At 44.8% G+C, this 16,088-nt stretch overlaps 1 protein-coding gene across 2 annotated transcripts in view; it reads right to left on the bottom strand.

Annotated features, from left to right (window-relative positions):
- Positions 1-4,084: 4,084 nt before the first annotated feature.
- Positions 4,085-16,088, bottom strand: part of LOC123774182 (gamma-glutamylcyclotransferase) — a 61,302-nt gene continuing 49,298 nt past the window's right edge. For both annotated transcript variants that reach the window (XM_045768328.2, XM_045768329.2), the window contains exon 5: positions 4,085-14,403. In XM_045768328.2, coding sequence (XP_045624284.2) covers positions 14,311-14,403 — 93 coding nt within the window. In that variant the 3' untranslated portion in view covers positions 4,085-14,310. The remainder of the gene's footprint in view (positions 14,404-16,088) is intronic.

Here is a 16,088-nt window from a genome sequence, read left to right as displayed (position 1 = left end):
TAGCGTTTCGGGCAGGTCCCTGGAATACGATCCCCTGCCGCGAAGAATCGTTTTTTCATCCAAGTGCACATTTTACTGTTGCGTTAAACAGAGGCTACAGTTAAGGAATTGCGCCCAGTAAATCCTCCCCGGCCAGGATACGAACCCATGACATAGCGGTCAGCGGAACGCCAGGCGAGTGTCTTACCACTACACCACGGAGACTGTTAAAGTTGGAGAAAGTGGTACCAAGTCTCACTTTAAACGAACAACTAGAAAGGAAGCTTAGAAGGAAGAGTGGGAGGTTACCATCAAGGCCAAAAAAAAAGTGTAGTTGGGACAAAATGTTGTATCATCAGGTGGTGTCATATGCCTTTTCCAGGTCAAAAAGAACTGTAACAATGAAGGTCTCCACAGCAAAGGCAACACAATTGTAGACCTCTAAGTCCACTAAAACATCAGTTGTGCTGTGACACTTGCGAAAGTCAAATTGAGAGGGAAAGAGGTGGCAGTAGTGTTTTAAAAGGTGCATCAGATGTATACTGACCATATGTTTAAATAGTTTGCAAGTGTAACTCGTCAGGGCAATGAGACAAAAGTCTTTAGGGGGGAAGTCTTGGACAAGACAGGTTGGACAGGTTCTTGCAAGAAGTGCCAGACCAACCAGGCTATAGTGGATATGTGAGCTTGTGGGCTGCTCCAAGCAACAGCCTGTTGGACCAAGTTATCATAAGATGAGCCTGGCCCCAGGCCGGGCTCGGGAAGTTGGAGAACTCCTGAAACCCTCTCCAAGTACGCTCCAGGCACGAATCTCACTTGAGTACCGGGTTTCTGAATAGGAAGAACAACTGCCTCAAGCCAGTCCTCGGGGACTGACGATGTCTTCCAAATACAGTATGGTCATAGATACAGTATTGTGAGATTTTGCTTGTTTTCCTGACTGTTCTGCTTGCAGCAGTTGCCTTAGGGACATTAGGCAGACTCCTTGCATGAGCTAGAACTATTAGGTATTCAAGAAATGCCTAGAGAGGCAGGTCTCACTTTCCCAAGTATTCTCTGTCGAGTTATGATTCCTCAGTGGTGGACTACTCAAGACAAGAGGTATTCCTATAAGACTGCATGTCACTTTGGTCATGCCATTCACTATGTGCATGAGATGCACTGAATGGTAAAGATTCACATCAATTTGTTTAAAAGTTGATAAGTACTAGCATGGGGTCATGTAAATTAGGTAGCAGTCTATATATATCAAGAGTCAAGTCTAATGGAAAGATGGTGTAACGTTCAACAAGTTTATGGCTTGGCACTTTTCCCTGATAATTCCCTTCCCTTTTTCTACCACCTTGTCTGTAGAGTTAAAGAGCTTCGAGTATAAAAGGTCTTCTCTAATATATCTAATCTTATACAAGCCTACTCCTTCCTGTAACCTAATTTACCCTACCATATCTACAGTACAGTATATAGATTATATTCTGGCATCCAGATCTCACTGTCCATTTTCTTCACTACATGGGTTTCTCTGAAAGTTCCAAATAATGCATTTGCATCTGTGAGGAGGCCATTTATGAATGGTACTGAGGTTTTTTGCCATTGTTTTTAGTTCTTGCCAGTGTTCTCTTTTAGTTCTTTTTTTAATTCGTGTAGTTCACCTTGACAAAGATGACTGAGGTTACTCTATTTGGTTAATTTTGACAGGGAGGTCCATTATGCGTGGACATATCGGATTTGTTCTGACTGGTACTGGTTGTTGCAGGGTTGTTGCCTGTCATAGTAGTGGCTCTGTTGTGGGGTATAATTATATCTGTGATTATGGTATATAAATGGTTCTTTCAGCCAGTTCCAATACCACACATCTCTGTTCCACCTTTTAACATTTCTTTCTCCTAAAAAAATTATTCGGGTTTAAAAAATTATTTGACTTTCCTATAAAGTCATTTTCATGTTTGCCACTCTTTGTATAAGTAAGTAATTATCAAAAGACGGCACCAAGCTGGGAAGGCTATATAGCACCACTCTGTGTAGCATTTCATGCTTTTAATGTAAAAGCCTGGGGGCAGTAATTGAGACAATAGTATTTTCTTTCCTCGAGTGAGGTTTTGCAAATGTCTGGATGGAAATACTGAACCTGCATGCTGATCCAAAACATTTCCCCTTCGTAAGTATATTTAGACATTTTCTCGGATCTTCTTGAGGTTATCTTGAGATGATTTCTTGGCTTAGTATCCCCGTGGCCCGGTCCTCGACCAGGCCTCCTTTTTTGTTACACACCCCCAGGAAGCAGCCCATAGCAGCTGTAACTCCCAGGTACCTATTTACTGCTAGGTAACAGGGGCATCAGGGTAAAGGAAACATTTTGCCCATTTGTCTCCGTCTCCACCGGGGATCGAACCCGGAACCTCAGGACTACGAATCCAAAGCGCTGTGCACCCAGCTGTGGATAGCGCTTCGGTGGACTTCCTGGACTTCTTCATCCCGCCTGGCTCAGGCGGGATGAAGGTAGCTGCATTCTAATCCCTTTCTCTTTCCAGAATATCTATTGTCTGCAAATATCTTTTGCATAGAATTTGTAAATGTCCACTTTTCTGGTCTGTCTGTCTCTATCGAGGTCTGTTGAAGTGTAGCATTTGTTTATGCTCTTTATGTTGCATCTCCCTCATGAGGATCGTTTAATAACTGTTGAATTACTATTAAGGCTGTTGTTTTATCAGAATAAATTGTTTAGCACATACTGTACATTGGATATACTGTAGCACAGTTAATTCCAGAATGACAGAATTGGATGCATATGGTAAAGTTTGATTTTCATGGGCCAGATTCACGAAGCAGTTACGAACCTGTACATCTTTTCTCAATCTTTGGCTGCTTTGTTTACAATTATTAAACAGTTAATGAGCTCCAAAGCACCAGGAGGCTGTTCATAACAATACAGTAACAACAGTTGATTGGGAAGTTTTCATGCTTGTAAACTGTTTAATAAATGTAACTTAAGCTGTCAAACATTGATGAAAGATGTACACGTTCGTAAGTTCTTGCGTAACTGCTTCGTGAATCTGGCCCCATATTGTTAACATATTTTGCACCTCATACCCATTCTGTGGGTGGTAGTGGAAAAGGTTACGATCATGTGCATGTTTTACCTGCAGTAAACAAACTTGGAATATTGGGCTAAGATTACTGGTAGTGCATCATTTTGAATTAAATACTTATGCATTTCTTGACTATCTGTAATAGAACTACTGTTTTTATAAATGTTATGGATTTTTCACATTCAATTACATATTGACATAAGATATATAAATAGATCTGCTGACAGTGTTTAAATTTAGTCAGGTCTAATTCAGCATGTAGTGCAAATTCCCAGAGGAACTTATAGCTACGCCTAAGCCTAGCAGTTGTAATGTCTGGATAAGTGTTAACATTTTGGTATGATCTATAGATATGTAGCATTTCCTGCATAATAGTATACTGATAAAATACCTAATGTGGATTTTAACATACAACCAATGACTTGTGTACAATCTTCACTTTTTCCTGGCCACCTCTGCTTGCAATGTCACCAGTTGCAACATGGCGACAGTTGCAACATGGTGACAGTCCACAGAGGTTATCCAAGGGAGCAATGTGTTTAGAGCAACAATGCACTGCTGAAACATATCACCCCTTTACAAGGTGTGTGTTCCATGCTCGGGTAAATCACCCGTGACACTGGGGATTGTACAGGATTTTTGCTTGTGTCTGCTCAACCCTGGATTTAGGCAGGGCAAGGAAAGGGAACTTTCAGGAGAAAGTGCCAAGCCAATACGACTATATAGCACATGGGAGGCGGGTCAGGATGAGGATTTGGGATGGGACGGGGGATGAAGAAAAAGTGCCCAACCACTTGGACGGTTGGGGAGTGAACCTGCACGAAGCGAGACCGTCATAACTAATGAACGAAGCGAGATGTAGGTGTAATTACCTAAGTGTAGTTACAGGATGAGAGCTACGCTCGTGGTGTCCCGTCTTCCCAGCACTCTTTGTCATATAATGCTTTGTGTATATGGTTCCCAAATGGGAATGCCAGTCAGTTTAATATGAGGGAGAAAGGTTCAAAGATATGACTATGTGTACTGATGTAATTATTTATTACCACTTAATTCTATGTACATGGTTTGGGCTTTCTCTATTTACTTTAAGAAGCATCAGACACAAAACTAATCAGAGTGACGTGTAACTGTCCGCCTGAATGATACTCGGCTCTCACAATGGATATTGTCTGAACACATTTAAATTACTCGCTTCACTATATGGCTCCTAACACTGCCACAATTACAAATAAAATTTTGGAGTCTCAGTAGTGACACCTGGGCATCAATTTGCATGCATAAAACATAATAACATCCAACACATGGTATAATTACACATGTTGTGTAGTTATACACAACTATAACTACACAAACACATACACTATATTCAGAAGCACTTGCAAGAATTTTCACTCAATGTTGGACACACTGCGCATGACTTTGGAATATCTCCAGTCTCTCAGATTCAGCCTCCACCTGTCCAGGTGCTGGCAAGTAAATCGAAGGGGGGCTATGCCTCAAGGGTAAGCCACAGATGCAAGAGAACATTTATACAAAATCAATGGTACGTACTTATGTATTTTACTCACAACCATTTACACTACACTTATCTTCGCCATGACCACAGGCAGCTGACCAGTGGTATCATTATCTACAACTGCCCGAGGTTCATAGACCACAGGCAGAAGGAAATTTAATGATGAGGACGACATTGATGTAGCTTCCATATTCTTGAACACAGTCAGCTTGTCGATGGTGATGGCACTCACACACTCGGGGTCACATGTCAATGAATAACAAATGCCACCCACACAATTGTTATTCAACCTATATTCCCATTCTAGCTAACATCCTCGTTTTATATATTGTTTACCCATGAATGATTCTGGGTTTGTGGCAATAGTAGTAGGCATCCTGCAGTCTTGGGAGACTATGGAGTTGTGCTCTGGTTGCCTAGGCTGAAGTGTCCTCTCCAGGGCACACAAGCCTGGATAGGTCGATATGGAGGAGAAGCTGTTACCCATGCAGCAGATCCCCCCCCCCCCTCTCCTCTCTCTTAATGATAACAGTTGTAATAAGTCAGGCAGAGTTACTAAATGCAGTCAGGCTGCTATTGGACCATGCTAATTCTGCATTGGTCGAGGTAGATAAAAATATCTTTCTGCAGTCATGGACCTGCTTAAAATGTTTTTGTTGCTCATGACTCAAGCCAGCTGAACTTGGCAGCCACAGTACACCTCTATATGAATTCACCAATCACAGGGTGGCATCTTCAGAGCCTCTCCCCAGATTGGTTTCTACCCCAGAGGAGTTGATGTCACTAGGAGTTGACCAGAGATTACAGCCAAGACTTTTTAAACTCAGATTAGGTTTTCCAGTTTCAGATTAGGTTTCCCTTATTTCCAGTTTACCTCACTGGGTACTCTGCTTTATGGGATTTATGCTTTATAGTCCCTGTGCATCTTGGTGCACAAAATCACCATTCATCTGGGGTGTATTACAGCTGACAAATCTCCCTAAATCTCACAACCTATATGACTATTTTAGTGCACTATAAACACACACACTTCTTATCAACATCGTGAACAAATAACTAACCACAATATGCACATGAAATATGCATTTAAATTATTTAATGTGAGGTAAAAATCAGCACTGAAAGTAATAAAATGCCTATGTTTGGGCGAGACTCAGTGGCTTCCTGAAGCTACTATTGTATCTCTGATACAGTAGTACCCCTCTGATCTCTGTATCTCTACTGTGTCATATCACTAGGTCCCATCAGTCGCAGAGTTCTATAGGCCTACTGGGAACTAGAGCCAGAACCTGGCCCCCATCATGGAGGTACAGATAGCTGTGGCACTTATGATAACATTATTATTAATTTATTCATGTCTGCCACTCACCGGGAGAGGCACCCAGAAAGTCTGAAACAAAAAAACCACTGCTGGTTTAAAACAAGGCTGGAGCCTTGAGAACCACCTAAAGAACTCCCCAAGCTATGTAAACAATAAAAAATTCACGAAACTAGTGCCAGCTCGGGCATCCCACGCCACACCTCCCAAACTCATTTGGCAGGAGGAGGGAGGTGGCCCATGGTCAGCCAGCTGCTGCACCTTCAGTTCTATGATGATCCAAACACTTTCAATGATCTTGAGGGAGAGAGGGTACCAGGGAACCACTGGGGCTCATCCCAGAGAATTTGGGGGGAGACCCTTGTGGCTTCCCCGAAGCTAACTACCAATGGAGAAGAAACAAAGGGCAAACACAAGCATGGAGGGAGCACCAAGGTATTATATTGTGATGAAGTTGAAACTCTGGGCTGCAACAACAACCTAAAACCAAACAAAGGCTCAGGTGGCACATGTGCAGGTTGGAGAGAAAACAATGTATGAAACAGCTTGCAAACAGATCCAAGGTAGTATCAACCTTGAATGGAAGCTGCAGCGGCTCTGCCAAGGCCGCACGAGGTGACAGTATTCTGCTTTCTAGTATTCTTGATCGGCAGATGCCCATCAAGAAAATGCCATGACAGAAAGCAAAGAATCACTCGCTTAGACACAAGAGAAATGGAACGAAGAGAAAGGAAGTGATGAAACAACTTCCATGTAACCTCATACTGCCGCCTTGAGGAAGACCACAGGTGGGACCCAATCAGCGAAGCCACCTGATGACCATAGAGATGGTGATAAATTCTGTACATGTAAAAAATGCCAAATGTGTAGAACAAAGGAGTCTGAAACAACAGAGTACATAACTGGATCGACCCTCTGATAGAGGCGGAGCTGTGAAAAAATGCCCAGGTTCGGACACCGAGCAAACAGATTCTGAAACCAAGGTTGGGCCAGCCACCAAGGAGGCAGAAGGTTCACTCTTCCCTGATAAGACTCCAATCATGCTAGGACCCCAGAGCAACAGCCAGATCTAGGGAAAGAGGTACAGGAGCCCCTACCTTGACCAGTCCAACCAAAAGGCATCTACCGTCAGGGTATCATAATTGGGGAACAGTGCCATGCAGAAAAAAAGGGGCCAAGACCACGCTAACATGAAGAGATCCATGTCTGGGTGTCCGAACATTCGGTAAAGCCACAGGAAGGAGGCGGCATTGAAGGTCCACTAAGAGGAAATGGAAGATAATGCTAGGGAACCAATCCCCTGAAAAGCCGAAAGAGGAAACTGGCAGCCAGTTGTGTCCGCACCCAATGATTGTGACAGGTGAAAGGGCTGCCCTTGGAGAAACCAGAACAGTCTCCAAAACCAAACCTTGCCCAAGGGATACAAAAAGGACAGCAAAGTCGAGGCTCCCACGCAGCTACTCAAACAACTACTGAATCACCATGGGTTGACTCAACACCAACAGATGGCAACACTACAGCTGTGTTAAGGCTGCTGGAGGCATGGAAAGCGACAATGACTGAGTCCTAAATAAGGCCCAGCCAAGTCAGAACCCGGGACAGAACCAACTGGGACTTCCACAAACTCCACAAGAACTCCAACATGATGAGCCTGGGAGAATCAGAAGCCTGGCTAGCAGGCATGCACATCAGCTGAGCGGCCAGATACAAAAAGGAGTACAACAAACTGAATATGGCCTCAAACATGTATGGAGCCAGAGAAAAACCCTGAAAGCTGCAAGCTTGCTGCCCCAAGGAGCAAAAACACTGTAATCAAAATCATAATTTTTATTCAAAAGAATGTGTTTACAAAGAACATAAGAGAAAGGGACAATTGTAGAAACAGGTGTTACATATTAATGAGGCCACTATTACACAAAGCATTTTGTGCACAGTTTGGAAAAAACTTATAGCCAAAAAAGTTAAAAACTAATTGAGATAAAAACAATAATGAATTGAAGCATAGAGATAGAAATGTATATTTAGTATATTATATTTATGACAAGAATTCGGGCTGCCAGAACACTTGTCGACCTCCAAAACTTCCGCACACTAAGGTCAACCCAGGATAGATTTACCAAGATAGCTGAAAGAGCTGTACATGTATATTAGTTTATGGTGCTGAAAATTCAACTTGTTATCGATGAGAACACCAAGGAATTTACCCTAGGAAAAAGGAACAGGCCAAAATGCATCTTAGATGTTCCAGAGAGAGAACACCCATATGACTGCCATGAGGACGAGATGAACATAGGATAGAAAGGGCAAGCAGAACAAAGAGCATACCAAGGCATCCTGAAATGCTGAGGAGGAACAGGAAGTCCCACAAGCAAGAAAACCCCAATAGAGGTGAGAAGAAAAGGCTTGCTGGGAAGATCCAAACCCCAGAAGTGGGAGGGAACAACCAAATGCCCCATAAAATGCGGGAAAGAACCAAATAGCCCACCAAATGCAGCCCAAGAGTAAAAAACAGGAGAGTTCCCAATCCCTCCTCCCCCACACAGCCCGACAATGGCAAAGGGCCAGTGGAACCCTGAGCAGCTGACACCAACCGAGTGGGGTGAGCATGAAGCTAAACCGCTGGAAATGGACTGGCTGAAGGAAGCGCAAAGGACTCTGAATCCTGGTTCACAGAAGGCCTACCTCAACCTACAGCAGCCTAATGACCCTGACCACCACCAGACCCCGGGAAAACACAAATGTTGAAATGGCCAATAGGCGAAAGTCACCAAATGGGGTGGCAGACAGGAGAGCATAGAGAGTATATGGCAACACCAAAGCTCAAGAACAGGCAAAAACTTCCTGCAGAAACATGAGGCAGGCGGCTACCCCAACCGTGGCACAGGGTTAAAGAGTTTGAAACCATAGCTGAAGCCACCACAGCAGAGGCCAAGAAGACCTCTGCACATGGCCCCCCTCCCAGCTAAGTGCCCACTCAGCTCCCAGACGCCAAACATGAAAGCCCCAGGATTCCCAAGAATGCATAACAGACTCCAAAGCAGCTGACCTAAAGGGAAACTGCCATGGGCACTGCCCAGTAAAAAGGGGACCCAGGTATGGAGTCGCACAAGACACATAACCCGAGAAATCGTGGGGAAAAAGCAAACAAGGATGAGTGTGAAAGAAAAGCCCCCCCACCATACAACTGGAACAGGTGGTCCAGCCTTTGTCTGGAACAGACAAAGGCCGCACCAACCCCAAGCGAGAACAAGGAGAGTCTGCTAGCCAAGAAGACACAGGAGTCTCGGAACGCTGCCTACATGTGAGTACAGGGAGATGATGACCCCAAGTACAAAGGAAGCAGGGCCAAACCATGAGGGGGGGAAACCAGGTCATGGAGGAGGAACAGAAACACACCTCATGATCTGCCGTAGAGGGGATTCAAGAGGCAAGAACCTACAGAAGGACCAAACCAACAGGGCCAAAGCCATGCAGAAATGAACCCTGGGGGGATAACCATACCCCAAGCACATGCATGCATGCAGGGAGGGGGGCAGCCACACCCCAAGCACATGCATGCAGGGGGGAGGGGGGTGGCAGCCACACCTCAAGCACACGCATGCAGGGAGGAGGGGCAGCCACACCCCAAGCAGTGAAGAAGGGGAAAACCGAAGTCTAGGCGACTAACGCCCCCAAGTCCAGGTCCCTATAACCAAAGCGGGGCAGCCTCAGGGAATCTGGAAAAGCAACCAACCTAGTGCATTGCAGCAACTTAACCCTCGCATGCAATGCTGAAGCTGCCTGCACCCGAATATCAATAGCAGTGGACTGGGTGTACTGGAGTACAAGCAAGGAACACCACTCGCAGGAATCCGGGTTAAAGATGTCATTGACCCAACAGGCAGCTTGGCAGAGGCAAAACTGGTAAGTGTCACCCTGAGACAAGGGAACAAATTACCTTCAAACTCGCACGAAGCGAAATACGACTCGGAGGACACATCCACTGGACCAATGAGCCCCAATGGGGGTCTCCAGGGCCCTTACGCTGACTGCTAAGGAAAGCCTAGGCAAGGTACTGCTAACCGGTGTTATGATCTCAGCCTGCAGGAGAAACGAGTCTCCCTCCTTGAGAGTTATTCATCAAGCCTGACCTGATTAGAAGGTCTAGCAAATATTGAGGTGATAACACATATGTGAAATAGTTGCTTGGATATGTATAACAATTTGAGATTATGGGCAATGAAGAAGAAAACAGATAAATGACTGGTTAGGAGATGTGGACATTTTGCTGGAGGCGTGAGGCTCGCTTCTGGAGGGGCTTTGACCTCACTTGAGTGCCAGACATCGCAGGGGAAAGCCGCGCTCCGTTGAGCTCCCGTCAGAAGGGAACCCCTAGTGATATATCTCCAAGAGAAGAGAAGTGTGTAGACGTGCCAGCTGTGGAACTGAGCTGGGAACATTGTGGTCTCAAGTCCTGGTCGACGAAGTGTTTATTAAACCGCCCAGAGGCATTATTGTGGGCCGTGGCAGCGCCCAGACCAAGCTTTGTCAGAGGGAGGAGCGCCCTCGACCAGACAATCTGTGGTAAGCACGCTATACGTCAGTTCATAGTGATTGCTTGTAGTTGGTCGTGTGCCCAGCGACATTAGCAATGTTTATTGATAAGTTAGACATGTTTTAATAAGGCAGAAGGCCTGAAATAAGAGAGTGGAGAGGGAGGAACACGGAGCGACATCCGTCCCCTCTGAGCGCTGGCAGGCAACTGAGGGAGCCCGGCTCCTGACGGTGGAAGACCCTCCCAGCGTGAGTGAGGACCGCCGCCGGGCGAGGTGGAGTATGGACCCGCCCAAAAATGGGAGAGTCCACTCTCACTGTATGTAGAGGACAGATAGAGGTTTGAGGCAAACATATTGTGTGATTATTTTTGTTTATGTGTTAAAGGGGAAACATTTTATTGGAGTGTCGATGGGTTGCAGGTTTGTCTTTGGGGAAGAAGTTGCTGAGAACTTCGAAGCCAGCACAGATGAAGTAGTTGATGAGACTCCAAGGTAGTGGAGCAGAGGACCTCGAGCTGTGAAAAGCAGTGAAGAGGAGTGTCACGTGCTTCTGTAGAGGTGGTGAAGCACCACAGTTGCTTGAGGGAACTTCATGGTATAGCAGCCAAGAGAGCTGTGGAGGACCCTAGCAGAAGGATGAAGCACCGTAGTTGCTCAAAGAAACTTCATGGTAGCAGCCTGGAGGAGCTGCAGAGGATCCTGGTAGTTAAGCCCAGGAGAACCTAAAGATATCAGGGTAGTGAACTTCCAGAGGTGGAAGGGAAGTTCTGGTGGATTACTTGTAGGGAGTTGATAGTGTTTGGTTGTCATTAGCGTGCAAGACGCAGTGAGAGGTGAGTGATTGTTGGCATTCTTATGTCAAGGAGTGTTTTATACTGAAGTTTAGAGTTACAGTTGTAGGCTGGATTACCTACAGATGTATGTGCTCTAGGACTGATAGGGTGATCGATTGATCATTGCGGTGTAGCAAGGAACATTTATGCTGATATATGTTATTGCATTCACATGCTGATTTTCTTTGTACACATTTATAGATACATATATATATTTCTCTTATTGATAGTGCAACAGTGTATGTAGACTTGATCTACTTGAGGAGGTTGATAGTATCAGGTGGTGAATCAGAAGATAGGATACCGCTTGGTAAACTGATAATAGAGTTCTGATGGTGTTGGAGAGCAACCTGATTGTAATATTATAGAGTATAGGATAGAGTATAGAGTTGTATCGTGTATGTGCTTTGTCCAGTAAATGTATTCCAATTTGCTGGTGTTTGCCCTTGTCCTAGTGAGGCTTCCCATGAAATAGTACAGAAGAAGAGAGAGAGAGAGAGAGAGAAAGAACCAAGAACCACTGCTGTGGACAGGGTAGAAGGTAATACTAATAAGTCAAAAGGGGATTGAGGAGGTCATATCACCTAAGGAGAGAGTGGGGAGTCACAGCGGCTCGAGTGGGTGTGTGCACGTGACAACGAGGCTAAGTGTTGGAGCCGCATCCCCTAAATGTGAGACGTTGAGCCCCTCTCCAAGAGCCAGAAACGCCAAGGGTGATCTCCTAGTGAGGTATAAGCACTCTACCGAGTTGTGGGTTGGGTTGTCCGTAAAGGAGGAACACGACGGCAACACCACCACCAACCAACACACTCTATAATACCGGTTATCCCAGAATTACGAAACAAACAAAATGCTGAACCTTTGCGACGTGTGCAATCATGGCCTCCTCGTGCCTCTCTGAGGGGGGCCAGGGTCTGGCTCGTGGTCCCCAGTAGGCTAAGAACTCCACCGATTGACTGTTGCCATGGTCTAATATATACACATCAACCCGGTATAGCTCCGAGGAGGTGAAGGGGCTCACACAGAAAAACACAAAACCCCCAAAACCCCACAACAGCCAACATTCAAAGAGAAATGGCAGCCGCCGTGTGATAGCTTATGCAGGCTATGCCAGCCACAGTGTGCCCCACCAGCCGATAAACACCCCCCACCCAGGGCAAGGCATAAAGCCAAAGACCCCCCTGTTTGATTCTAAGCGCGAGATAACCACAAGCAAGGAAGTCCTCTAACGGGGAGTGTTTCCCAAACGCCCTACCCAGGGAAGATAACCCTGACCATGCAAGGGCAGTACTCACGGAGCGCCTAGGGAATGTACTCACCTAATTGTGCTTGCAGGGGTTGAGCTCTAGCTCTTTGGTCCCGCCTCTCAACCGTCAATCAACAGGTGTACAGGTTCCTGAGCCTATTGGGCTCACATGTATCCTTAAACACATGCAACTTCGGTACCTAGGAACTCCAGGCCAACACACACACAAGTGCAGGAACAGCCATTTAAGGCAAGAATCCCAGAACAGGAAATTGAGGCCTGAGGCGATGTCCAACCACCAGCACCATAAGCCAAGAACTGGATGGTGGGTTGCTGGACTCACTTAAGCCGGCTCCCCTTGGGTATGGGGGGGGGGGGGGCGTTAACGAACAGGGGCTAGGTGAATGAAGTGTTGCTTGTATGTTTTCTTCATGAGGAAGATCTTTTGCGCTTTTACGGACGTAGGTTGCATTTTTCAACCAGACAGTGGTCTGCTTTGTTTCACCTACCTTTCTGGGTGCCTTCCCTGGTAGATGGCAAGTATGATTACTTTAAATGTAAATTGTTTATAGGATATTGCTCCCTGTGCTTCTCTGAGAGGGGGCCAGGTTCTGGCGCTGGTCCCTGGTAGACAACAAGAACTCTGTGACTGATGACCCCAAATAGGATAGCACTATATCAGTGGGATAGCTTCAGGGAGCTGATGGGGCTCCCCACAAAAAAGAATAATGGTCTTGTGGGTGAAAGATTACAGACAGAAATATGTGCCCTATACATTATGTCATAGTGTGCTCTACCTCCCTGGAGCCACACAGCTGGGATGCTTAGTTGCCCCCGAGCATTCATAGTGAGCGGTTGTGTTGCATGTCTTGCTCTGGCACCTCACTGTGTTTTATTGCAGTTAATAGTGGTGTTGATGGTATGACATTGTTCTTATGGCACACACACACACAACAGAAATAAACAAAAAAACTATTGCTCAGATCATTGTTTTGAAGAAAGCAGCCACCAAGGTATGGAAGTATGTTAATCGTTGAGTGTAACTTAGTTGACATGATGAAGTACTGTGTACACTTCTGAGGGGAAAACATAGTTATACACCATCACAGAAACACTGGTCTGGTTGTCCCAGGAAGATGACTTCAAGGTCTGTAAACATTCTAATATGATTCTTGGAGAGTACTCTTCATGTTACAGCAAGGGTACACCTTTTAGAAGTCTTCTTGGGATGGCCAGAACGATGTTTCTGTGGTGTATCGCCACTGTTTCCCCCTTGAAAGCGCACACAACACTCTTTCTCATGCTGACTTGGCTATACGCCAACAATTTACTTATTTCATTACTTTGGTGACCTACTTCCTTTAAAGCAGTAGTTTCTATTTCTTCTCGTACGTGCTATAATAAGTGTCATACCACACGAACTGCTAATAAGTGCAAAAAACAACAGATGACCACAGAGTAAAATGCAGCACACAACTATTCATGATGACAGCCTGAAGGCTACTGGCTCTGGTATTGTGGTCACTCCAGAGAATTAATGCCTATTGTAATGTCATGTAGCCATTGCATATGTCTGTCCAAAATATTTCAACCTCAAGACCATCATTCTTTTTCTGCCGTAAGTACGTGCCGTCTCAAGTAAGGCGGCACATACTATTGACGAGTACTACAGTATGACACACTATCAGACACAGTAGCTTGAGGGAGTCACAAGGGGTAACCCTCCTCCCTAGAAAAGCATGTTACACAAATATGTCATCACTTGCCAACTCATGCCAAGACTAAGGAGGAATAAGGTCACTTTGAAGAAATATGCTTAAGATCCATATCGATGTCTATTTTACCACTGTAGCCATTATGTTCGATGCTCTCCAAGAACTTGATATAATCCTGAAAAAGGTTAGAAACTTGTTAATTTCTTATAATGAATGAGAGAATTCTTTATCAAGATGTTCATGAAAGTTTTTGATACTTCTGCATATACTGTACCAGATGTCAAATGAAGACACCTAATTATAGGACCATGGAAAAATGCAAGTAATGAAAAACAAAACAAGAATTATGTCACATTACGAAAGACAAATATACAGTGTTGAATGTTTATGAAATTCCCCATTCTGGTAGGCCACTCTCTAGTTCTCAGGCACTACACAACAGGCACTACTCTGTTTGGTTTTTGTTGTTAGTTTCTTACCATGTGGGGTTTGTTTAGTGGGGGTTTGTTTTGTTATACCTACTTTTCTGGGTGCCTAACCCCGGTCGATGGCAGATAAGGAAAACCCCCAACCACAAGGGGGTTTTCCAGGGCCATTGCTCCCTGTAACCTCTCTGAAGGGGCCAGGTTCTGGCTTGTGGTCCCTGGTAAGTTCGAACTCCATAGCTAATGTCCTGGTCTAATATAGAACACATTAACCCGATAAGCTCCAGAGAGCCGTAGGGGCTCCCCACAGAAAAACTAAACAAAAATCAGACATCGAAATAATTAGATAATGATATTTTTGTGGCAACTCCTGCCTGACAGCTCGGGCGGAGCTGACCACCTCTAACAATTGCTCTGTCAACGCCTCAAATTTTCTAGACTTCCTCGCCCTATTGCAGCCAAAATATGACACCTATGATATTTTTTATATTTTTCCCCTGATCATGGAACACAAATGAACACTTTTATAAGATTATTTCTTTTTTATTTCTTGCTCCTGGGCATATTGTAGGCTATAATCACAAGAGGAGCCCAGGGGGTTAATGCAGATGATGAACATTACTGGTGCAAGAACTAAACCTTGTGGTACTCTGCTAATAACACTCCTCCAGTCAGACACATTGTCTCTGATTACTGTCCTCATTTGTCACAGTTAGAAAAATTTTCAGCCACGTCAGAAGTGTCCCTGTCACCCTCTCCAGCAAGTTCCAGAAAAGAACATCCAGTCTCACACCCACACAACAGAAATGTGTGGGTGTGAGCTGCCTTTGAGTAAGTACATTGTAAATAATTGTTTATGCTATTGACTAACATTTTGGTGGTGTTAAGTGCAACCTAGGTGAGTTGAGATGGTGTTCTTTGTCTAATATTTAGTGAGGCAATTTCTAGTAAAGACCATTGTACAGTGAGTGTATTTTCACACGTGTCAGTTTGATGTACATGCAACTAGTTCCTAAGCATTCTTTTAAGTTCTAAATTATCCTTTTTTTATACAGCAGTGGTGTTAGGCAACCATTATTGCTAGAGATGTTCATATTAACAGAGTTAAGTTAGGTTGCATTACGTCACTTCGGTATCGAGTACCCAAATGTCTCACTTGGTCTCACTTGGGTACTATAGGAGGCCTGGTCGACGACCGGACTGCGGAGAAGCTAAGCCCCTCAAGGTAACCGTCGGCGAGAGACAGATACTATGTGTAGATTGGCTTATTACACCTCTTAAGTCCTTGAACTTTCAAGTGTTCTCTATATAAAACACTGAACTGCAATACTAATCCTGACCTCAAATGCTTCTTAGAAGGCTGCAACACGGCTCATAGACACAACATAAGATACAAGTATCTATTAGATATTCAGCCATAGCAGCAATGCCAGGT

The sequence above is a fragment of the Procambarus clarkii genome, chromosome 73, assembly GCF_040958095.1.
Source record: "Procambarus clarkii isolate CNS0578487 chromosome 73, FALCON_Pclarkii_2.0, whole genome shotgun sequence".
NCBI lineage: Eukaryota > Metazoa > Arthropoda > Malacostraca > Decapoda > Cambaridae > Procambarus > Procambarus clarkii.
Note: the sequence above shows the minus strand (reverse complement) of the source record. Positions and strands in the feature narration are given on the sequence as shown.